Source organism: Anguilla anguilla, chromosome 7 (genome assembly GCF_013347855.1).
Source record: "Anguilla anguilla isolate fAngAng1 chromosome 7, fAngAng1.pri, whole genome shotgun sequence".
NCBI lineage: Eukaryota > Metazoa > Chordata > Actinopteri > Anguilliformes > Anguillidae > Anguilla > Anguilla anguilla.
The window spans coordinates 19,254,141-19,279,397 of record NC_049207.1 but is presented as its reverse complement, the minus strand read 5'-3'; the positions used below and the strand labels follow the sequence as shown (position 1 = coordinate 19,279,397).

At 44.0% G+C, this 25,257-nt stretch overlaps 2 protein-coding genes and 1 long non-coding RNA gene across 7 annotated transcripts in view; 1 reads left to right on the top strand and 2 right to left on the bottom strand.

Moving 5' to 3' along the window:
• Positions 1–19,647, top strand: part of tspan5a (tetraspanin 5a) — a 29,728-nt gene extending 10,081 nt beyond the window's left edge. Inside the window, exons 2-11 of one of the 2 annotated variants that reach the window (XM_035426562.1) lie at positions 4,334–4,384; positions 8,716–8,862; positions 10,347–10,517; positions 11,780–11,905; positions 13,065–13,112; positions 15,497–15,613; positions 16,034–16,095; positions 16,810–16,903; positions 17,659–17,704; positions 18,505–19,647. In XM_035426562.1, coding sequence (XP_035282453.1) covers positions 4,334–4,384; positions 8,716–8,862; positions 10,347–10,517; positions 11,780–11,905; positions 13,065–13,112; positions 15,497–15,613; positions 16,034–16,095; positions 16,810–16,882 — 795 coding nt within the window. In that variant the 3' untranslated portion in view covers positions 16,883–16,903; positions 17,659–17,704; positions 18,505–19,647. The remainder of the gene's footprint in view (positions 1–4,333; positions 4,385–8,715; positions 8,863–10,346; positions 10,518–11,779; positions 11,906–13,064; positions 13,113–15,496; positions 15,614–16,033; positions 16,096–16,809; positions 16,904–17,658; positions 17,705–18,504) is intronic. The other variant, XM_035426563.1, reaches the window with a different exon arrangement.
• LOC118232033 lies at positions 3,587–7,481 on the bottom strand. The gene is made up of 3 exons (XR_004766201.1): positions 7,310–7,481; positions 6,027–6,125; positions 3,587–3,632 (listed from the first exon to the last, which is right to left on the bottom strand). It is a non-coding gene; the product is annotated as an uncharacterized LOC118232033 (long non-coding RNA).
• A 997-nt stretch (positions 19,648–20,644) lies between the features above and the next one.
• The window catches only part of rap1gds1 (RAP1, GTP-GDP dissociation stimulator 1), a 43,944-nt gene continuing 39,331 nt past the window's right edge, over positions 20,645–25,257 (bottom strand). For all 4 annotated transcript variants that reach the window (XM_035425950.1, XM_035425953.1, XM_035425952.1 and 1 more), the window contains 3 exons: positions 23,646–23,772; positions 22,819–22,947; positions 20,645–22,239 (listed from right to left, as the gene is read on the bottom strand). In XM_035425950.1, the coding sequence (XP_035281841.1) occupies positions 22,112–22,239; positions 22,819–22,947; positions 23,646–23,772 (384 nt within the window). In that variant the 3' untranslated portion in view covers positions 20,645–22,111. The remainder of the gene's footprint in view (positions 22,240–22,818; positions 22,948–23,645; positions 23,773–25,257) is intronic.

Sequence of the window (25,257 nt, the reverse complement as noted above, 5' to 3'; positions counted from 1 at the left end):
ATTTAATATTTGAATACTCAAATTCTGTTTTTCCTGTGTGAAATGTTTCTTTGTACATTAAATAATGACTCACTGCTAAGAATTTTGTATTCTATAATATTTTTGGGCAGGAAAATCAATAATTTTGATGGACTATTTCATGTTGTGTTTCTTGGCTGTCCTTCATGAATAGTAATAATCAGAAATAGGAGAGCAGGACAGTCCATCTGCCATTTGCATTTTGGTGGGTTTTACAGGGCAGCATACAGTAGAGAGGGGGATCCATAGCTGAGAAAGCACTGTGGTGGAATCGAAGCCCTGCAAGCGCGGGGGAATTCACGGCTCCACGGACTGCTCTACACCTCCCATCTCTTTATCCTTTCTTCATTTTTTAAATTAATATAAAAATTGTATATATTGCTGTTGTCTTGCAACCTGCTTCTGTTTAATGTATGAAACTGTGCATGTGACACTGGCTTACATAAGTCTCTTTTGAAAACATGAAACCATCTGGTAAAATAATTGATTTAAACGTTACAATGAAATAAATAAATGACTATATCCTTGTTGTCTTCTAGCATCAGTGTATCTGTTGCAACACTGTTGCTACGGAAAAAACGTCTCATTGTTATAAGAACAGAATTCTCTTCCTTTCTCCACGATAGAAAATCACTCCCACTGTCGGCATCTCTTGGTACAGGGATCGCTGATATAATGTGTGTGTGGGTGTGCGGTGTACCTGTAACACAGTGACTCACAGTCTGTGTGTGTGTGTGTGATATGCAGTGCCTTCCAATATTGCGTCAGTTCCCTATCCCGATGAACTACTTCTCAAATGCAACGTACTCATCACTTGCTTAGACATCTTCCAGTCAGCAAGGACATTTATTGAAACAATTTGAAATAACTAACTCATAAAAAAGGTTTTGCCCTTGTTACCCTTGTGGGGTACATGTGTTAGCCTTACAGGTTGTCGCGATGCTACACTGTTCGGCTAATTTGTCGGTCTGCTGTGTTGTACTTGTTAACCTCAAGCCCTATGGATATGGGGCCTATGTTTATTCACTATTTTTTTTGTCAGCCCAGTGATTGACACAGGCCTGTACTTCACGCAGTGAGTACCCCATTGCCCAGCACCCTATTCGTTTTCATTTGTTCTATACCTTATTTCAAAATGCATACTTCCCCTCATGTTTGGATTTTTACTTATTAAAGCCCCTGTACTGTAGATTGTCGTGCCGGCAAATGTTTCGCTATTTGTTCTGTTGTACAAAGGGCCATTTTGGTAGGATTGACTGTGTGGGTTGTTGTGTTTCCTCAGATTTAGCTTTGCCAAATTTTTTTCCTTAATTAGAAGAACAATGTGAGTAATAACATCCTACAGTACAACTATCATGCACATATTTTTGGAGGATTTATAATGGTGTGTCGCACAGGAAAAACATACACATACCGGTGACTTCAGAAATTAATGATAAAACACAGACAGTGATGATTTTAGACTGTGTGTTTGTGTTATGGAATAATAGAGGCACAATATGTACTTGTAAGCATCTGACAGGCAACCTAACTGATGACAAGCACCGTCCTTGGATTAAAACAATCGTAACGATAACTGACGTTCTCTCAACAGTTCCTTTGTTTCAGATCACTAACCATCACCATTCATTATTATTCCACTGTGTGCCCTGTTTGTCATGAACACAGCTTTATAAAAGGATTCCATATTGTGTTGCCAGCCTGCCACTCTCACTCTACACTCACTCTCTATGGCAGCCCCAATGCAGCGGCCATTTCAGTGGGGTACAGAATCAACCTGATCCGTGCCGTGTTCATGCTTTTTCTGATGCTGTTATCACAAACGGTTTCTAAACCCGATACCCTCTTTGAACTGTGCATGGCTGAAGCCCTGGGGAGAAGTGAATAACTCAGAAATACAGCCTCAGATTAAAGCGAATTGACCTGTAGAACAAATAGAAGTAGAACAAATAGAATTTGAGAACATTAGGATAGTGATGACATCACTGGAGACACCCCCCCCCCCTCCCTAGAGGCTTTGCTGCCGTGAAAATGGCACACATGACCAAACCAAATAAAGCCATTTGGATCAACCTCCATTTGGAGCCTTCAAGCTGAGGTGCTACAGCTAGCTTCCCTGGTGGTGCTCCAAGCTCCTGCTTCCTGTTTGCAGAACAGGCGGGCATTTCAGCATTTGGTTGGCTGTGATTATTGGGTAATGCTGTGCGGTTTCCTTTTTTTGGTTCAGGACGATGAGGATGTCTGGGTTAATAGCTCCAAGCCAATGGTTTTGAGATGGACTCTTGGGATGCTATATAAGACCCAATTTAGTGTTTAGTGGAATGAATAAGCACCATGAATTTAAGTATTTACAGTGCTGTAGCTGCCTCAAGTATGAATGTGTCTTCAAGTGTTCTACCTCTGCTGAAGTCATTACAAGTGGAGGAGGAAATGTGTTTTGGCAGGATTACATCTCGGCAAGCTTCAGTATTTGCCATGAAAAAAAAACCACTCGTGAATCCCAGGAAAGCTTCTTTTTATGTGAATCAGAGACAGGCTCAATATCTGCCTCTGTATCGTCAGGGCCAGAGTCACAAACGAGGAGTGACAAATGCGACGACGTCAGTTCTGGTCTGGAGGAGCCCTTTACTGAGCCCATTCTTATGAAGGACAGCCCACTCAGCAGAATTTGAATAATCGATCTCTGAAGTGCTTGTGGTGAGACTGATCTGATTTCTCAACATGGATTTTCACTTATGCTGGGGGAGATACCTGGACATCAAATGACTGCAATTATATCTGCTCGGGTTTTCTGATTTCGTAATGCAGTGTGGCGGGTAACTGTTCCCTAAACCAGCGGTCCCCAACCGGTTTGCCGCGGCACTCTGGAGTGCCGTCCGGTGAGGTCAGATCTGCTTTTTAAAAAATGTGAAAGTTTAAATTAAATAAAAAAACTTCAATGAACAAATCCCATTCACAAAAGTCAAAATAAACGTCATTAAAATGCATATCACTTAATTAAAACCTCGAAAGAACATTGAAGGTCCGCTGTTGACACGTCAGTACGTCGTTCGCTGTAAATCTGTAAATTTGTGAAGTGTGCCACAGAAGGAAATGGGTTTTGAAATGCTGCCCTAAATAAAAGCATCAAACTACTGTAGGGGTGAATGCCTCAGTCAAACACACCAGGTCCTGATTTTAGTCAAATCAAAACATGTGTGGTGTCACATGCTATGAACGATCTTCTTAGCAGATGTGTGCTGCATTACACCAAGATCCTTAAAGAATCATCCTAATCACAGTGTTACACCAAACAGGAAAAATATGACATAATGAATGCCTTTAAGAGAGCATTAGGGGCAGTTATGCCAACTGGCAGAAATTGTATCATGTTGATTAAGATTGTACACTTTTTCCAGTGATGGTATGACTAAAGTGACAACTCTACCCTAAGCATCAATCAACATCAATAAGATTTAGTATGGGAAGCCTTCATATTTCATGCCAAACAAGAAAAACTTTTTAAACCCTGTATGACCCTGAACAATACAGATCTCAGATCAATTCTAATTTAGTGTGCACTTTGGTTCTCGTGGTCTGTTCAGTTTTCAGGTCTTGATCAGAGGTCTGTGGAGCTTAGAGTGAATAGGGAATAAGAGAAAAAGAGTCAGATTCACACAGTCACTGTTTTATACATACGTAGCCTGTAATCTGAGAACTGAAGATGGCTGTTTCAACAGATGAGAATTACATTAAATAAAGGTTTTCTATAACATCTCCTACAAGGGGAGAATCAATGGAGACTTTACGCTGCATTTAAGCCATTGAACATTTAACACTTACATAATGAAGTTTTAAAGGTGTGGCTTCCTTACCCTCTGTCTACTGTAGGGACTTGAATTCTGTAATTCAGGGTTTGTGTGTTTGTGTGTGCTATCTAAGTCTGAGACCCTTCCTAAAGTGGAGTCCTGTTTCCTGTGTGTGAGAAGTACACAATGACAATTCTCTGGTATCTATCATCAAGTCTCTTTGTGTTATCATAGATGTTTTGTAAGTTGTAAATGCACTGTGGAAACGTTCAGGTTTGTGACATATTCTGTGATGTGCTAATATTGTTGCTGTATGTGATGTAATAGAGGAGACAAGATGCTGTGATATAATGCTTGATGCTAACATGCTGGTCTATGTGATGTGTTGCAGGACTGTAACATGGTGGTCTGTGTAATGTAATGCAGGATGGTAATATTCTGGTCTGTGTGATGTAATGCTTATGGTGACATACAAGTCTGTGTGATATAAGACAGGATTTTAAAAGTCTGTGTCTCGTTTTTTCCAGTTGCTAGGAGTTGCCTTTTTGGGGATCGGACTGTGGGCATGGAGCGAGAAGGTGAGTCTCCCGTTGTTTGTGTGCATGTCTTTCCTGCATATGAACCCTCCGTCATAAAGAGAAATATGAATCCAGAACAGAAACACGCGTCCTGCTGACAGACTGCGAAGCATATAGCAGTGGGAAGTACTGTAATAAAGCTAAAAATAAAATACAATGTGAAAAACATCTCTGATGGTTGGCGGTATCTCAAACGAAGGCACTCCTGCATTTATGCTGCTTGATAAGAATCAGAATAATGACCGTGGTCTACGCTCCCTCATCCCGCTCAGCGCCCCGGAGGTCCGTAATGATCTCTTTTTAAGTAACAGCGAATCAGCATGCAGCGTAGTGCCACTTCATACCATTTTAAACAGCCTCCTTCTTTCAAAATGAAGAAGCTATCAGATTTGGGCCATAACAACCTATTATCTTTGTTTCTGAAGAGTATATGATGCTACAGTGAATTCCACTGATACCACTGCTGCTACTACTACTAACAAGAATATACTAAATGAATTTCTAATGAGAAGCAGATGCTTTTTTTGTCGAGCACTTACAAAATACAGTGTGACTAAATCTGTCATCACATACTGAGGTTGTCATAAACGTAGGTTTTGTAAAAGTGGGGCCACATCTGTAGACTCTGTTGTGAGAGAATTGTGCTCTCCCAGGTCACAGTGTTGTCCTGAACATGCCGCAGTGTGTTTTCTGAGGCTAGTGATAGTCTTTCTGGTGCTGTTAGCTGCCTCTCAATGCCTCTCCTCCCAATGAAAACAAATGAAAAGCAAAAGTCTTTGGAGAGTGGCTGTTCAGGGAGAAGTCCAGTTACAGTACTTTGGCAGAGGTGCTAACTGATATGGGGGGGGGGGGGGGGGGGGGCAGGTAGCGTGTTGAGGGGGAATGTGAAAGATCAGACTGGGTCTGTGCTGTGGTTTCGATTGTGTTGTATTTCCAAGCACTCTGAGTCACAAAAATAACATCATTCCTTGCCAGTGCTACCAAGAAACATCACAAACACTGAATATGAAAGAGCTGAAAAAAGCAGCATGCCCTACATGAATTTGTACATTCGCCAGTGAGTGGGGATGTGTCCAGCACACACAGTGAATGGAGCAATGCACTCATGAGCAACTATTTCCCATATTCCCAGCACAGGGCAGGAAATGTGGTGCTACACCAAAATTTAAAGGCAACATCACCTATTTTTTATAAGGGTTTTCATTCCTAAGGCCATGCCAATGCAACACAGAAATTAATATATTTGAATGTACATTTTAAAGGGGCGTTGTTTTTTTGTATTTTTTTTTTGCATCACAGCCTTGTAATTCCTGGACACTTTGCTGCCTGTGCAACAGTCCCCCTTTAGGACATGCTAAGTCATACCTGGATTTTAAAATGGCTTAGGTGGTAAGGCCACTATAAGACCTTCATAAGATTTCTTACTAATCCTGCTGGTGAAATTGGCAAATTACATGCTATCATGACTTAAGTGTCTTGAAATTATAACTAGTGAGGTTTTTAAGTGTATTTTAGTCTTCAAAAACATGATGGTACTCCTAGACAGCCCAAGACTAGTGTGTGTGTGTGTGTGTGTGTGTGTGTGTCTGTGTTGGGTTGGTGGGGTTGTGGTGGAAGTGGGGTGGTGTATGTGTATACATACCTCCTTGACACATGAACATCCTCCGGAAGTCAGTAATTTAAAATACTCTTGCAGGCTGAGCTGGCTTTGAAGTTGATGCCCTGGCATTGTGACTTGGTCCTATAGCACACAGCTCACAGGAGAGACCACAGCACTAATCAAATATTGAAAACATGTGCTATTTATAGCTGCTGTATTTTATGGTTTTATGCTTCTCCGCTTAGGGCTTGTACTCATGTAGTCAGTATGTATTTAGAATTTGTACTGGTTGGTTTTGTGAGCTTGCATTAATGCTTTAGTGATGTTGCATCTTAACTTGCTGGTCTGGGAATTGTTAGCCAGGTCCAGCATATGAATCCAGTGAATGCCCTTGTGTTTCTCCTATATTGTTAGTGACTCTAGATAAGAGCATCTGCTAAATGAATGTACTTCAGTGCTATGCAAGTGACTCCAAGTATCATCATGTACAATTGCTCTCATTACTGTAGCAAATCTTTTTTTTATCATTTAATTCTCAGTGGTATAAAAAAATCACTTAATTTTTAGTGGCTGTATGCTTATTAATGTTATGTTTTTTCGTGTAAAAATAAGTGTATATATATATATACATTTCTATCCACATTATATTAGCTTGTGATAAGGAACAATGATTCAGGACTTCTCTTGGTTAGTGGCTTGAATATTTTCCTGGGTACTGTCTTTATTTATGTTAGTTTGAAAGTTCAGTCAGTATGTGGTCCTGGAACCTTTCAGATACCAAGAAGAGTACCCATGGAAAAGGCAGGATGAAAATCGAGGCATGAGCACAAACTGTTCTCTGTGCCTTAGACATAGCGTACATTTCACATATTATGTGTTTAAACAGCTGGATAGACATGGAAGGAAAGCAGGTTCTGCAAGTAATCGAGTACTCAGATTACTCTGCTGAATTCGTAATACAATACACTGCTAATTACAGAGTGGCTTATACTCTGTATAAAGATTGATGTTCACTTATTGCTATGTATTTTTTGGGAAAAGGCATGTACATTAGCCTACATTGTTCACGTAACGTGGCAAGTGAAAAAGGGACATTACCCTGTGATGTATACGGTGAATTGAAAAACAATAAGCCGTCTTTTGTCGGCTTAAAGCTTGATTAAGACGAACGCTGTAGGACCCACGCCTGACTCCTCACCATTATTCTTGGAAATATTTGCGAAGTTATAATATAAGGTATTTTTAGACAAACTCAGGGTGAAATATGATGTGTTTCCAGGTGCTGTTTCAACATTTAATAGTGCGCTCGTGACACGCTAACTTACCCTCTCTCTTCGTTCCGCGCCATTTGCTCCTGACTGCTAGGCTGTGACCTAGGTTTCTCTTTTGGATACAGTCCAACGGCGGCGCGAACGGGGGCAGGGAAGCCAGCGTATAGCATAACTTCCTCCCCTTGAAGAAGCAGGGATGATCAATTAGCTCGTATAAATGCGGGGTTTTCACAGGACCGCAGGGGAAAGTTAGCGCGTCTCCAGGGAAACACACGAGCCAGAGAAACCGAGGCAGTGCAAATATTGTCTTACCTGACCACATTAAGGGGAGTGACTGTGTGGGCCTCACGCTGGTGCTTTGACTTTGACTAAGGCTGACGGAATTAGCGGTGCCTCAGGGAAATTTTACCTCTATTAGCATAACATTCTGAAGAGATGGATGCTGTCAATTTATGAACTGAGCACTTTTGTGGGAAAAGATTGTACATATATTGTATGTGTTTTACGCATACATCTATAAATGTTCACCCAAGTTATATTTTAACTGTAAAATGTATGTGTACTGTACATAGTTGCTAAGTTTTATGGGCAGAAGAGGTTTTACTTTAAATGTAAGTGTAACTCTTAGTTGGCGCTGGCAGTGGATTACTTCTATCCATGCAGTCTCAGAAATACAATATTGTATTACTGTGCTTTCCTTTAAAGTGCTATCTCTCATACGATGACTTCCACTTTGCAAATCAAATCACACTGAAGACGTTGATGCAATCTGTGGATTACTAGGAGTGTCAAAACTGTGATAAAAATTAAGTTATTAAAAAAATGCAGTAGAAGAATATCACACAATAGCTAACACTGTGTTGACCCTTCACACCCCCAAGAGGTTGGGCACTTGTCAGACTGTCCTTGCAAATAAGAATTTGACCTTCCTGGTTAAATACAGGTTACTGTACTGAAAATGCAGTCAGCCATTGGCAGAATAATAGTACAAGTGCACTACATGGGTCTAACATTGCTGTTGGCTGGTTGATAATTGATTGACCTCAATGATTTTGTATGTACGTACTGTTCCGCCACTCTCCCCCTGCTGGCTTTAACGCCTTCTTCAATTTATCTGGCTTTGTGAGACCACATGTAACAGCAGACACTCAAGGGGACCCTGTTCTCGGCATCCTGCTGGGTCCACTTTGCAGCCTTTTTGTGCTGCTTTTCACACAATCCTGCACGATCCATCTGTCAAAATGTACGACCTTTTGTGCTGTTTTCCTCAGAGGAGAGAGGCAGGTGCATAGTGAGTGCTCATCTGTGCAGTGATTCTATGTATGTGTGTGTGTTGCAGCCCTTGGTTGTTGTTATACCCTGTGACCCTGAAAATTCAAAGGACTCTTGCACTGACCTTATTGGGTAGTGGTATAATTCACAACCCCCCATATTCTCTGACCTCTCTGTGCTCTCTTTAGGGTGTGCTCTCCAACATCTCATCCATTACGGACCTGGGGGGGTTCGATCCCGTCTGGCTCTTCTTGGTGGTCGGGGGGGTGATGTTCATCTTGGGCTTCGCCGGCTGCATCGGAGCTCTGAGGGAGAACACCTTCCTGCTCAAATTTGTGAGTCCCCATCTCTGCCCCCCCTCCCCCCCCCCTCCCATAGCCATCCCCTTCCCATCACTATCCCTTTCCTGCTCCTTAACAATGTACATTTCAGTCCCTATCTGAGTGACCCGTGATGCAGCATCTGGTCACTTTCTCAACCTCAACGACTAATCAAGATGAAAGCCTGGCCGCTAGGAGCTGAATTTGTGTAATCAACCAATAGAAACTGCACTTGGATGCATTTCTGGGGGTCTGCTGCAGAGGGCTTTTGGCGCTGTTGTCATGGTAATGGGACAGTAGTGGTTGACACAGTTGAGAGAACCCTTGTGACAACATTCTCAGGAGAGTTATGAGGGCTAAAAAGTAATGCTACACTGGAGTGGCTGCTAATATAACTACAACTTCATTTACAGGGGAAACAGTGTTACCCCTAGCATCATGTGCTGTCAGAAAAAAGGGTTCTTTGGTTTGTCTCTGTTGAGGAACCCATTAGATCTTTATGGGACCCTCTTTAGTAGGTGTGAAAAATGTGAAAACTCCCAGAACCATTTTCCCTGACAAAGAACCCCTGTCATTCTTTAAATGACTAGTTTCTCTCAGATCAAACTAATACACCAATAATATCTCACTTGTGTTTGGTAAGGAATCAATGTGTATTTCAGTAATTTACAAGAAGCACCTTTTTTATAACTGAGCCTTGTTGGTTACATTTCTTCTGTTTATCTCTTCAGCTCCTAGAGACTGTATGGCAAAAAGACACTACCAGAGGGAATGGTAAAAAAATATGAAAAGACAAAAAATAATTATTTTCCCCTAATTTACCACCTTAATTTCCTTTCACTGCTGTCAACTATCATTTTAATCGTTTTGTTTTAAAATTGCATTGCTCACTACAGAGATAACTTACTTTTATTGTCGTTTTCTCAATTTCAGCGTAGCACCCTGCTGAGGACTGAAATACACACTTAACTTAATTGTTCCTTTATCTGTAAAAAATTTGCGGTAGTGTTACAAGAGATGAACACAACACAGTACAGTATCAAAAGCTCACATGCACTGTTGAAACAGACTGGTAATGGAAGATCTGAAGAAGTAATTTGACATCTATTGCTACTTTTTTTTTTCATTTTAAACCTTTGACCCCGGCATTTGAGGCTGGCAGGGGAGTCAAGGAAACCATACCACGATCATCCTGTAACTGAGATGACTTTTCATCAGTACATTACTACGAACACATCATATAATCAATTGGGATTTTTAGGCTTATACATCCGAATGATGGAATATAAACTCATTCACAAATGCAGGAACATAACATTAAAACATCCTAGCTATACCAGTGACCTGGATGGTGTTCTAAGGGATCAGGACCGGAGATTGAATTGTCTAAAACTAAGTAGAACATCATTTTATTCCTGTTTGGAAATGAATGCTGTTTTGGAATTTTAATTTTGGCATGTATCTCTGTCCATTATGACGTCACTCTCCTTCTGTTCCAGTTCTCTGTGTTTCTCGGGATCATCTTCTTCTTGGAGCTGACTGCAGGGGTGCTGGCCTTTGTGTTCAAGGACTGGATTAAAGACCAGCTGAACTTCTTCATCAACAACAACATCAGGGCGTACCGCGACGACATCGACCTGCAGAACCTCATCGACTTCACCCAGGAATACGTGAGCGTGCCGTTCCTGCTTTCCCGTTGCCATGGTGCTGCGCAGACCTTGTTTCCATAGCAACCCCTGGGCCATGCGCCTGTGTGGCACTGTGGGCCCACAGCGAGTCCAAACCCCCAATCCCTCCCCCCTGTTATGGATTGAAAGATATCCATTGTGAATCCCCCGTGTACATAGGCATGTCAGTGTGACTGAAACTCTTACAGATAAAGCAGATAACAGCTTCATTCTGCACCACTGAAGCAGAAGCATTACACTTTGTTATACAGCCCTGTAGGTGTCTTTCACTCAGATAACAAAGCACATAAATAAACATATTTAGGAGTACTGTTGAATAATTGTTGAATAATTTGAAGTGGTAGCGTAATATTGTACGGGACCGGTGCTCGTAACTCAAAGGTTGTGGGTTTGATTCCTGGTTGGAGCACTGCCATTGTAGCTTTGAACAAAGTACTTAACCTGAATTGCTTCAGTACAATATCCAGCTGTTAATATGGACTGTAATTACTGCACCTTTTTACATAGACTGTGGTTCAAGGTGCTTTATAATAAGCACTATGTAAAAGAAAAACTAGATAATAGAAATCAATGTAGCTAATGAGCTACAAACCTGAATAATTATTCTGCATTGGCTAAGTGTTTTGTTCAAGAGTGAAATAGGCTAAATATGTGCCCTAACAATTTTAATGTAAGTGTGGTTTTAGAGTATGACAGAGAACTCTGTTCCCGACCACTTTAGGTTTCAGTGTAAATAAGGATGTCCTTATTGTTTCATCACCAGTTGAGTTCAGATGGGTCAACGGCTTTGAGTGGGACATTCTGTTCCGTAGCAGATCCGTCTCAGAGAAGACATCAAAAGTTCCCTTTAAGGGAGAGATTTTGTGTCTGCGTTTGGACTCTGGTCTCTGGTTTCAGTTTCTCCTTTCTGTTAGGGCCTTTGTTTGGATGAGCACCCTGCTGCCAGGAGGGCATGGAGCATATGACGCTAAGGATGAATTTAATTGGCTGTCAGTGACCAACAGGGGCCTTCATACAGTAGCTACTTTGATTCCGTGACAGGCCAGGGCAGAACCCACACAATGACGCTCTTTTCACAAACAATACCTCGTTGTACTGTATTCTCTGTGTAGTGGAATTCTTGGAAAAATCAGGGAAAGAAAATGGGCAAGGAGAAGGGCACCATTTGGAAGAGTACTTTTCCACTGAGCCTGGTCACACGTGTGACTGGTGCGACTGATCTCTGCTCTTTATGTCTCTCACAGTGGGAGTGCTGTGGAGCCTTTGGGGCTGATGACTGGAACCTGAACATCTATTTCAACTGCACCGATGGCAACCCCAGCAGGGAGAAGTGCGGAGTGCCCTTCTCCTGCTGCACGAAGGATCCCGCGGTAACTCCGTCTCCACCCCTTTTCTCTACACCCACCACCCCGTTAGGTCTCCTTCACCACCGAAGTACCGCCCCAGTCTATGGGACTCCAGGTAGCCAGTTGTGTGACGTGATAGGCTAATGCGCTACCTGGGGGAGATGAACCCAGTCATGGAATATTCGTTTTACAGGAACGACTCTATTCAGTTGGTAGGTTTAACAAGCCAAAAGGTTAATTCTCGGTGAAAACTGAGGCTTTGTATGTTTCATGCACGAGATATTCTTCTTTGTGTGATTTCTGCTGCAGATTAATTTCCAAGGCCTATGTGTGCAGCGCCACATGCATGAAAAAATGTTTTGCTTTGGAAAAAAAACAAAACAACACAACTAGAACAGACTGGTTGCTGGGTGACACACAGCCTGACAGAAAACAGGGAAAACTCAGTGGAGCGCTGTGACATTGTAATCTACCAGACAGGATTGTTTAGTCCCTGCAGCAGCTTCAGAAGCACAGACAAGAAATTGTTCAGAGCTCTAATCATGGCGTGCTTTCCTCCAGGACTTGTGTCCTTCTGCTGGTAAGCTCCAGCATACAGCAGCTGCCCCCACACACGATTCCTCCCTTATTTCCCCCTCCCTGAAGTTATCTCCCTGAGGTGCGGTTTGGTTTGTGGTTGCCGCAGTGTAATTCCTCGACTGTGCCCAACGCGGTTTCGCTTTTGGCTCAACTTTACACTTTCTGATGAGTCAGCACATCAACCGGGGTGGCCTTTGACCTCTCGTCTCATTGAAGTCGTCAGTTCATTAACGGCTTTACCGTCTGGGGTTAAAAGATACGAGCCGCCGTTGAGAGTGCGGTGGCACAAATGGCCATCTGCAGGAATGCACGGCCCTCGTAACTGCCCTCTTGATATGCGGTGTTTACAGAGAGCAGAGCTGGGACTGAACGTAGAGCGATTGTCCTGGCCTTTGTGGCTGTTCAAACACTCCAGTTTATCTTAGACTGGAGCAGTTCAGCTCAACTCTTACAGACGTGCTGCGGAGACCTGGATTCCTCTTCATGAGTGTCCAGCCGAGCCCTCAGCAGTCCAGTGTTGCTGATGTGTTTAAATGGAATTTACGCCACGGAGGCTTAATCTTTGATTACTGTCTAACGATAACTTTTTTTTGTTTGTTTTCAGGAGGATGTCATCAACACACAGTGTGGCTATGATGTGCGAGCAAAAGCAGTGAGTCAGACAAAACTTTTCTCCTTTGGCTTACGCACACAAGGCTCAGACGTGTAATAACATAGGCGTCAAATAGGTGTCCAGCGTGACTGCTTTACTGACCTGTATTGAGTTTTTTACAGAGAGAAAGAGAGAGAGAGAGAGAGAGAGGGAGAGAGAGAGAGAGAGAGAGAGAGAGGGAGAGATTTTCATTTGTTTGCTGTTACATTGGCTGGTTTGAGTCATCAGCTTCAAGCTTTACCCTCCTTAGGCTTTTCCTGCCTGTGATTTGTACATTCATACCTTCCTGCCTTAGCAACAGAGAATCTTGCACAAGAGGGATGTTATTGTTGGCATAATTGGTTTTCAGTCAGCTGGTTGGTTTGATCTGGAAGAGAAGGTTTTTTTTTTAAGAAAGCTTGTGCCCAGGAATTAATCTTTAGAACAGATTTATTTTGTCAGGTGCTAACGCTTTAGTTATGAAGTATATTCAAGAGTCAATATTTATTTGGCTTGTTTCAACCTGTGGTTAGCAGGTGGCTCTGAAGCTGGAGTTTAAATGCTGCCTTAACGCCTAATGATGCGTTTATTTCAGTCAGCAAAACATGCACATTTAGATTAAATATATTATTGAATATGCAAAGTAATCATTTTCAGTTTGGTGCTGAATGGATCGACTTTAGGTGTGCCTGTGCATGCACTAATGTGCACTAGCCTATCGAACAGGGATCACAATACATATCCCCTACTAGACATGAGCAGAGCAGAGCCCCTACTGTTTCCTGAAAGATCAGGAAGACCATACTGATTCGCAGAGCAGCAATTCTTTGAGTAGCGTTTGTGAGAGCAATACTTCCTTGAGCGCAAATCTGTGAGCTGCCGCAAGCGAAGCATGCAAACAGCAGTGCAGTCAATCAGCAGCACCCCAAAGGCCTGACTGTTGCTTTAAAAAAGGCTGTTAGTGATGTGTGTATGTGATTGGTTGAGTATGAGAACATGTGGTTACTGAGGCCGACCAACGGTGGCCTACAACAAGAGTTTTCTGAACAAACTTGCTCTGCACATTTCATGCGTGTTGCTAATAAAGATGAGTTTCAGCCACAAATGCCACTGCAGTCAGCCTTAAATGTTGCTGAGGAGAAATTCATTTCCCAAGGCCTCTCAATGAACCTCCATCACACGAAACCTCTTTTTGGTAAAAAGGGAAGAATGGCACCTGTAGAATCTCTCATTCCAGTTACTTGGTGACTGTTACTAGGCGCTCCCTGTCAGAGCCTGGGTGGTTGGTGCTGGCCATGCAGCTCCCTGGTCATTAGACTATGTTGAATGGCCACACCCCCTCCCATACCAGTGCATTACTGTGGGAGTGGGGCACAGACGGCTGCAGAACCTGTGTGTTATGGAGACGCTTTGTTCATCGACTAGCTCTATTTCCTAACTACTGGAGGCAACTGTCTGGAATCACTCATAGTGGCAAAACATCACCCCTCTGGATGAACTTTCTAATGAAGCATTTTTTAATACTTTTCTTTGGCGCACTACACAGGAAAAACAGCACAAGGAGATTCTTGTTTATTTTCTTTTCTATGGTTTCTCCTTACCAGCTACCTCCCCCCCCCCCTTTTTTCAGTCCTCATGTGACCAAAGGATTGTGGATTTTTTGCTTTGGTATGTGTAGAGTGTGGAAATGAATGCTTTCATTGTGCAGCGCGATTTATAGTTTATTGACTCCCTAAAGCTGTGGCTCGATGTATTAATACCTTGTCGTTTATGGATAGACACTTGGTCGCTGCGTTAATGAGCTGGCAGGTGTTGAGGAAGATGTGATGAGAACGCAACTGCCAGTGCTTCTTCTTTCTCTCTCGGCTGAAAGTTTTGTTTTTGCTGAACCCCCCCTCTTCCTCACCCAGCTTCCTGTCTGATATGACTCAGTGGGCTGATGGCGAATTAATGAGTTTATGTATGAACGTTATTAGCATACCAATCCTACCAACATCAACAGTGGCCTAGGAACTAATATTCAGCTCGCAGCATGCTTTGACGGGTGGGGGGTCTGGATTCACTTATTGAATATGACAAGAATGTGCTTCCTATACTGTTAAATTTAACTGTTTGAAAAAATCTTTAAAAAATCTGGATGTCACACTTCTTTACATCTATCTTGAAAGAACCATAGAATTAGAATTATGGGTTTATTTTTCATGTGGAAAATTAATAGAAACTAAAAGCCTAATGATCTGACATATGAAGATATATTTTAACTGATACTGTTTACATTATAGATACTCAAGTAGTTAAAATTTTTCTGTCTGACAGTATTACAGGCCAGGGATATTAAAATGTATCTATCTGGACTGAACACGTGTAATGTAATGTGCTGATTTGTAATCGTTGTCTGTCTGCAGGATTCAGAACAGAAGACATATATTTATGTGAAAGGGTGCGTGCCGCAGTTTGAGAAGTGGCTCCAAGACAACCTGACGGTGGTGGCAGGGATATTTATAGGAATTGCACTATTACAGGTGAGAGTGCATCTACTATACTGGACCACTACTGTGTGTTCTACATATTGTTTCTTCCTCATCATATATAAAGGAAATTATGACCTGTTGTATTTCACTTTTTCTGGTTTGTTGTTTCATTTGCGTGGGTGTGATATTATGTGTTTTAATGGAACTGGTTAAATGACTTAGCACAGCAAGGTTGATGTTGTTTAGTTAATGAGACAATGAGACAGGCCAACAGTGCAAAGTATCCTGGTCAGTTGCTCTTAACCTTATGACAGCCCCATGTTGCAGTCAGGGAAATGACCTTTGACAGTTAGAAACATTGTACTGATGAAGCCATATCAGTGTGGGCTTGAGCCTTTTTTTCCCTCCTGAAGACATCATTAATAAGTCGGGGAAACACAATGTCTAGTGTCTTTGTTTTGGATGTTTCAGATTTTCGGGATATGCCTGGCACAAAACCTAGTGAGCGACATTGAAGCTGTGAGGGCAAGCTGGTGAGATGTTCTTGATTAAACTAAGACCTATTTCAGTGCTAAAGAAACACCTGCTTAGCTAGCTGTCTTCAAAGCCTAACTCTATAGTATTGCCTATATCATCCTTTTTAAGAATAGCAAATGCAACACAACACACACACACACACACACACACACATACTCTTTAAATTGTGTAAATCTGAAATTGTGGTCTTGTCACTCTGTTTTTCCTGTCTTTATATATTCTACCATGGAAGTCTGTAAAATACATGTCAAGTGCTGCAGTTTTGTTTTGAGAGAAGCATGCCACCTGTTGGCACATCATGTGCATTACACAAGGGAGATACTGATTATTGTGCTGCAGTGGAAGAGCTGTAATATGTACTTTAATAGCTGTAAATCAACACCCCAGTTAGTTTGGTCACACATTTAGCCAATGTTACCCATTATTTTTATTACAGAGCGATTTTATATAACCGAAAGCCAGTTTACTAACCTCAGATTACACTGGTGACATTTCTTTGGCACACATAGCAGGGGCAGTGGGATCAGCTACAGCCCAATCACAGTCCCCTTTTCAAGCATCGGTCATGACCTCGGCAGGGGGCCCTACATTCAGGGTCATTTCACTGGACGAGCTCTTACTGCAGCGGAAAAGCGGGGGGGGCCCTGCGTCACCCCATCTTCTCATGCCTCTCACCTCACCGGTCATTCTTCCTCCCCGTGCCTCGTCAGGGTGCCCCCCTCTATCTCTGCGCGCCGGCCTCCCCCACCGCACTCTGGCAAGAAACCCAGCGCATACTCATGAGGATGTGTGTGTGTTTACCTGGTGGGTGCGAAGGACGTCTTTCTTCATGTTTTCATACGGCTTCTTTTGTGGTAGTTAAAAAAAATAATAATAATAATAATAATTAAATGAGCATTTATAACCGTGAGTGCCAAGGCTTCTCTCCTGAGGGCTTGTGCTCCACTGGTGTTACTGCACCTCTGTTGTTCTCATTAGGACAGGCTCCAGCATATGAATGCGTACGTTTTCTATCTTGGTTCTGTATATTGACATGCATCAGAAATGGAGCGGACCCAGTATCTATGATGAACCGCTGATGTTTTTATTTTACTTGGAATGACAAGGTTTTGCTTGTGGTGGAAAGTTCCACGCGTGAATAGCTAATCAAAAGACTGGAACAGCATGGATATACACGTGATCCCCATAGCCTTTTACATTGCCTGTGAAACGTAGCACAGAAGGGATTGCACTGTAATTCCACATCATATGCATCTCGTACACATTTTTATGCTTATTACATTGGGATCCCTGGCTTGTTCCCTTTGCCCCTCCCCTCCACATCAAGTCATATTGGTTTGTCCCATCCCCGGATTTGAATTCCCAGCATCCAATCAACACCACTCCTCTGCTATGCTACCGCCACTTCTCTCTGCTCCAGCCTGTCACCTGACTGTCTATCACCTGCCTCTACTCCCCCGCCTGCCCCAGTGCACTGTAGACAGGAATCACACATATCACTGCTTCCCCTCTTGGCTCCAGAGTGCGCTAACCAGCTCCTCCCCTCTCTCTTACAACAGCCTGTTCACCTGAGGCTGCTGCCCATTCTCACCTTCGAAGACACAGGTAATGCCACTCCGGAACCTTCTTGCAAAGTTGCCATCTAGGTTCCAAAACTCCATTAAAGAAGTCCACAAAATGAAAAAAGAAACCATTTTCCTTTTTAAGAACAATGTCATATACAGCCCATCCTTTCGTTTATTCAATTTCCCATCAAAACAGCCATTCAGTGCAAATGATTTTTTTCCCCAAAAATAAACTGCACATGTGCCTGGGATTACTTGGATCAAGAGAAGCAGAAAATGCAACCGACTGAACTTTAAAGGTGTTTACAAAAAGCATGAATAAATATCCCTGCAGATGTCTTCGAAAAACTCAAAGCAAGTCTCCCAAAAGAGTGGAAGACATTTTCTGAAAATAAAGCATTTTGAATTGAATTGAATTGGAAGACATTTTCTGACTGAATAATTAGCACTTAATGGCTGTTTTCACTGGACAGCAAGTAAAAGAAAGGGTGGTCTGACTCACACAGTGCTGTATGACATTTTAGAACTTCAGTTAGATTTGGTTAATATACTGCATTCGCTATTCTATTACATACTCTGTGCTTTAGATGAGCTTCCATTTACATAAATAGCCACTGCCAGTGCCTTGCAACCGAAAGGTGTCAACAGGTGCTGTTTCTCAGCTATAAGTTGAAATGGTAAAAATGTGGGATCTCCTGAGCTAAGAAATATGAAAGAGCATACTCTGCTGTAGTTGAGAATTCTCCATAAAACCTTTAAGAACCTAAGTCTGCATTTTGAAGGTGGATGCTCATTGTAAGGCATTTGGAGGCACTGACCATGCCTGGTTCCTCTCCGCAGGTCTGCTTAAGCATGCTGACACCAGCAAGGGATGGAGCAGGGAAGGCCAAGTTCACCTTGTCTGAAAACTGTACAAAGATTACCTGTACCGTTTGTTTTATGATCTGTACATATTAATAATTTTGTAGGGGTTCCATGAGTCTTTTTTTCCAATATCTGTGGTGGTGTCAAACACCCTTGTGTAAGAAATGTAAAAAAAAAACAAAAAAACTAAAAAGGCATGGGTGGTTGTGTAAATACACTGCATGCCTAACAGAATGGCATTGGGTCTTGTGCATTCCATGATGTAAAAAGTATTTTGTTCACTCTAATGACCAGTGTAAAGGTTGCTGTCATATTCCACATTTCAGCACACAGGGGTTGGAATATTACAAAAAGAATTGATGTAAAATACCCAGAGTTAAATCTTCCCAGAATTCTGTGTATTTTCAGCTGAGGTATTTGAGCCTATGCCCAAAATAGGTAGGAGGATGGCAGTTTGTCTTCATTTGGTAGTGTCCAGTAACGGTACCCTTCTAGACATTTTGTCTTGAAAAAAGACAAGTGAAATACCTTTTTCTTTGTAGAATACATATGAGTTGATTCCCAGTTAACTAATTTGGGTATGACATAAATAGACCATACGGCTGAGGCTAATTTCTTGCCAAACAAACAGGTTCTAAATAGTGTTTTAAGTCTTGTGGTGTCTTGAGAAATGTAGTTTCTTTATAGCTGATAAAATGTTCAGGTTACATTCCCTACCATTTTGAGTAGTGGTTAAGCTCTAAGGCAAGCAGCCTATCTGAGCCAACATATCCAGGATTTCTCATCTCTGCCTGCCGGTGTGCCAGGAACAAAGGCAAGCACTACTGAAGAGCAGCACATCCACACCTGTGCGAAAGAGAACCCCTTCACACCCAAAGGAGGACGGGCGAGGCGTTTCCCTCACGCCGGCTCCCCCAAACTGCGCCTTCTTGCCCGCAGTGCGAGAGGATCAATCGGCTATCCAGCCAGCCTCTGCAGCTTCGGCTCTGTGCACACGCAGGGCGTCCGCCATTTTACTTTCACTGTCTGTGCTGATTCCCCTGTGAACTAAACCCAGCCTTATTCCTGTACCCAGTGACATTGACTAGGATGATAATAAAAAGAGAAACCAAATTTGAATGTGTGTGGCTTTGTCATGTTATTTCCCCGGTAATGTGCTTGGACTGGGGTGTTCTGACTGCAGACCGCCGAAGGACTGTGCAGTAGGCCCGGGGGTGGTGAGGGTGCATGGAGCCGTCTCATCCGGTTACATGCTCCGCGGTGCAGACAAAGGCCGGTTTGTGACTGCTCTGCCCCAGTGCTCGTCCCCCCCGTGCGCTGGCTTGCCTGGCAGCGCCCGTCCCCGGTGGGGGGGTGCGCGCTCGGGTCAAACCCCGCGACCTCGCCCCCTCTCTGTAAGCGACACGTCTGCACCAGAGCCTCAGAGAGCAGCGCGTCTCCTACCCTTCAGCACTCCCCAATACGGCAGAGGGGGACAGGCGGAGCGCGGTCTGAGGAACGCGCCTCAAAGGCTCAGATGCCCGAGCGCATTCACTGTGTGTCTGGGCCCAAACTGATGGGACCTGAGAGGGGTTAAGGTGAGTCAAGAGATAGATGAGAAGGTGTGCAAGTCGCTCTGGATAAGAGCGTGTGCCAAATGCCTGTAATGTAACAAAAAATGCTTTTCACTGACATACACACCAGTCTAAACACTGTACTGTTACTCAAAGTACATGCAGTTTTTTGACATGGGAAAGACTAAATTCTTATTTGACATATGTTAAAATATGTTAGCCTGCTTTTTATAAGGGAATTAGGGATGAAACCCAGAAATTGTATTTGCTTACCAATTGGGTCATGAACTCAAAAAAGTTAGGGTACAGCCATTTCATATACTATGGGTCATCTGTTCACGGCTAGTGTGAATTATGGTTATCAGTGTTTGTTCGCTGTTATCAGGAAATTACTGTATCTTTTGGGTGTGTCTGGGAGCCTTCTGGGCCTACTTTGGAAATCCCAAAATGGAAATCATGTCAATGAGCCTTTTGCGTTTTCCAGGGTTCTGCAGTCTCACATCACACCCGTTTGCGAGCATCAACATACAGCTGACACAACACAACAAAAATCAGAGCTCATATCCAGCAACAGTTTTTAATTTTCTCCGTTTTAATCCTCGAATGTACAAGACAGCAGCAGACATTTACAACAGACAAAGTTAAATATGCGGTTATGGTGGTTGTTTCCAATAGATTTGTTTCTCAGGGTACAACAAATCTTTAATAAATTACATTAAATAAACCGACAAATAATGGCTATGGACTGGAACACAGCCAACCAGATGGCACGGCAGCATTTTTGTGATTGGAGCAAATCAGGGATAACAGGAAATCTGTAAACTGCCAGTCCGGCAGGGTAAAAACAGTACTGTACCACTGGCAAATATGTACATCTTGACGTTCCTCTCAGGACTGCACCCACAACCACACCATAGGTGCCATCCCGCTAGGGAGGTTATTTTTATTTTATTATCTCTGCACAGTCACATGTGTACGCGGAGGTGACGTATCAAAGGCAGGCGTTACCAGACTAATTTCCCCAGTCTTGCTGAGTTCTGGCCAGTTTTGCTCTAGCCCTTCAGCTAGCCAGAACCACCTCCCGCCTGTCAATCACCTGCCACCCGTGCTGAGCGGGGCTCCGCCTCCAAACTCCGCCCCCACCCATAGCCCTTCCTGAGCTACACAGACCAACCCCCTGGCACAGTACACAAAATACAGTTTCACACTGCACGCTGGACCACTTCAGTCTTTATTATATAATCGTATGAACCATTATTTTTTTTTAAAGATTTTATTTAGGATTTTATTGTTTCTTTTTTTTGGCTTTTATTTTTTAACTGCTTGAGGCCAAAGACAGGGGCGTATTGGCACTCTGTATCTCTGCTACAGGCTGGGAGCAGGAGGGGGAGTTTTGGTGGTGGTGGGGGGAAGGGGGGGGGGGGCATTGCCCTGGATGGTATTCTCCCAGTTTACTGTACAGACCCCCCCCTCTCTGGCCCTTTACTCCCAGATACAACACGCTATACCTCTACACGGACAGCCTGGGTCGGGCCATGGGGGGTGGGTGGGGGGGGGTCACCTGTGGACAGGTGAGGGCTGAACACTGTTACACCATCAACTGGACTAGAACATGCACGTTTCAAACTACGCTGGAATTCAAGCTACAAAGGGACACGTCGGACGCTTGGTGGATATGTGGCGGCTTTTTACATTATTATATTTTTTTAATCTCTTCCCTTTTTTCTTATTGATTATTAGAGGACTTGTATCACAGCTATGGTCTTTTCGAAAGTGGTTGTGTTGCTGTTGCGTATTGCGGAGGGTTGCGTGAGGGCGCCCGGACGGGGAGCTGAGCAGGGGCTGCGCATGCAGGCATGGGGAGCGGAAGGGGTGAGGGGGGGTTTGGGCGGCTAGCAGGGGCAGCCGGCTGGGCGCGGCAGGAGACTCTGAGAGGGGCGGGGGTGGTGGTGGCTGGGGGAGAGGGGGGTGTGATAATGGGGCACACATAGTGAGGCTTGAAGGGGGTAGGGGGCGTGGGTTTGAGTCCTTTAGCTCTGCACCGTTAACCTCTGCTCTGTCAGCGACGCCTGGTGCGCCACCGTCTTGTTCTCGTGCGAACGCAGCTTGGACACCACGTCCAGGAACGCCAGGCCCTGGACCTCCTTGTGGAGAGGCTCTGCGGAGACGAGACACACACAGCCGCCGTGAGGACCGGGTTCGCTTCATGAGCCGAACCAAAAAAAACCTTACACCAACGAGACAGACAGGAAGTCAAAGTATTCCCCAAACTCTAACCTTTCTTTGTCCCCTTGGAGAACAGCCCAGATTCAACACATTTAGCCCAGGCTAAATTTGTCACACTCTGGCACAGTTGTTTGTGCTGTCTATTCTTTGGGAATGCATCATAAATGTTCTAGGAACTATAAGCAGAACATTTATGGAGCAGAGGAAACTTTTTGTAGGGCAGAGTGGGCCAACCCTACACAGGTTTTAGAGCAATGTTCTTCAACTTCAGCTCAAGTGAGATGCAACCCAGATGGGTTTCACAGATCTCCACTTCTCCACAGGAGAAAAGGGAAGTGGGTCAAATGTCATAATGAGTGAAATTCAAGTGTGTATTCATTGCATCAGGTGACATCAAGCCACCGCTGGTATGACGAGTAATCACAGACAAATAAACCTGAATGGCCAGTGTTAGGCTCTCTTTACGGCACAGCGAATCCCCTCGCTCTCTGCGTTTGACCCCGCCCCTTACCCGAGCCCATGACTGCGCAGATGAGGATCATGGAGTTGTATTTGATCTCAGGAGCGCTCCTCTCGTCGGACAGCAGCTTGTGAAGGACCTGCACCAGGCTGGCGCTCACAAAGTCCTTTTCCGCCATGCCTGCAGAATATGTGGCACACATACATACACAGTAAACCACACAAGCTCACATACAGCTTCAACATTTAGACAGAATTTTCCCCTACAATGACCCTGCACCTTCACTCCTCAAAACATTTCAGATGCAATACACCTCGATGGTCTTAGAAGACCATGTGTCCTGCAGCTTGGCTAAGAAGTCAATGTGAGAGCGCCCCTAAGGGGCCTGGAGTAGATATGCTTCTACATAGTAACTTCCAGCTCACAACTAGCTGTATTAAAGTGCCGATGCAGCCACACCCTGATGGGTGAGATCATCAGGATATGAAGGCGGACAGCACACCGTGTGTGTGGGGGTGTGTACTGAACCCACTGTGTGAACCAGATTTCCGACGCCGCGTTCCCCTTGTACACACATTTCCCCAGGTAAGAGGGCTACATTTACAGTCAGCGAGACTGAAGCCAGGGGGACTGACTGCGGCAGTCACTGAGCCCTCGCTGTTAACCAGCCGGCCGGCGATGTCACACGCTCGCTAACGCAAGCCCCGCTCAGGCAGGGAGAGAGCAGGGCGCCGGGGCCACAGAGACTCCCGCACGGCACACCGCACGTCTCCACACCCACAGCAGCAGGGGGCGGCCGCAGAGTCAGCCTACCCGCCTCCTTTTAGCTTAGCGAGTTCTGCGCGATGGAGCGGCCTGCGGCCAGCTCTGAGCCTCACCCAGATTCAGCGCGGCGATCAGCCCGAGAGCCACCAGGGCTTCGTTCTGCATGATCATGTGCTCGCTGGTCGCCATGGTTACCAAGTGCTTCACTCCGCTGCACTGGATGACCGTCCTGACGACATCCTGGAGCAGATGTGAGAGAGAGAGAGGGAGTGAGAGAAGAGAGAGAGAGAGAGAGAGAGAGAGAGAGAGAGAGAGAGAGAGAGAGAGAGGGAGTGAGAGAAGAGAGAGATGGCGACCTGACATTCACACGGGTCATGTGGTAGAGTGGTTCTGATCAGGGACTGAATTAAACGGTGAATAACCCTGTCAAATGTCAAAGCTTTTCAAAACAGCAAAAAAAAGAGACAGCTAATGTCAGGGTCCGACACTGTTCCTTAGCAGCTGCCCGTATCCAGGGAAACTTAACCTCTCACAAATTACCCTACAATCTTCGACACCGTGAGTCATGTTCTATATCCGTGACAGACATCACTGACAATTTCACACTGCTGCAAGACGGTGCATTTTGATAGGAAATTCTTTGGCTGGATTTAAGTTAATTGCACTGCCCTACAAGAGAACTTGCAAATTATTTTCCAGTGAACAGCACTTCCAAGAAACAGATAATGCCGCTAACGTCACCATGTTTAAAAAAAAACCCCCAAAGAAACACAAGCACTTTCTTAGGAAATAAACTTTCTGATTTATGTACGCGTCCTGTTCTAATTCGCATTTAGGCCCGAAGTATTTGCGAATCTCGGGTACGTTCTGAAAGAGAAGCAGGTACCGCAGCAGCTGAGAATAAACGGTAAAACAGGACGACGGCGTCTCGACTGCAACACATTAATCACAGCCTAGCGGAGCCGGGCCCAGAACCCAGCAGTCTGACAGCTCCGAGCGGCAATAACGGAGCCAGGCGTGCCTTTTTTTAAGGGCACACCAAATTATGAGGACCAGTCTGGAGTTCATAATTATACATTTATTTTATATGGCACTTTTCAAGAACCCACAGGCACTTTACTACATTACCCAGAAGCACACGTGACAGTAAGTACAGGTGAACACAATGGGGTAAACGATACGCTGAGATGTTAACAGACAGCAGGTAGCGATGCAATGATGGGGGTGGAAGGAGGTTTCGGGGGGGGGGGGGGGGGGGTAGGGGGGCCCAGAGTGAGGAGGAGTGTTTGAGTCTTGACTAAAAGACGGGGGTGGATGAGCATTATGGGTAGCACAGACTTCAGAAGGATGACGTCTAAAAAATACACAGCATGGATGTGTTTTACATTACATTGTGTGACAAATTATACAAGATGACTAATATATGATCACATCTAAAGAGAGATGTCCCCAAAAGAAAGTTGTTTCACACACGTCGGCAGACTGTGACCAAAAACAATTTCTCATAAACTGAAAGATGCTAAGGCGTAGAGCAAGGGCGGTTTTTCATAAAGTTACTCTCCTGTGCAATGAGATGACTGTATTAAGGAGATACAGATTGATGTTGAACTGTAGGAGGAATACAGAAAAGTTATAATAAGGCACTGGTTAGTGTGAAGAATTGTAGAATAGGACAAAACAGAACGGATCAGAATAGAATAGCATAGAACAGAACAGAATACAATA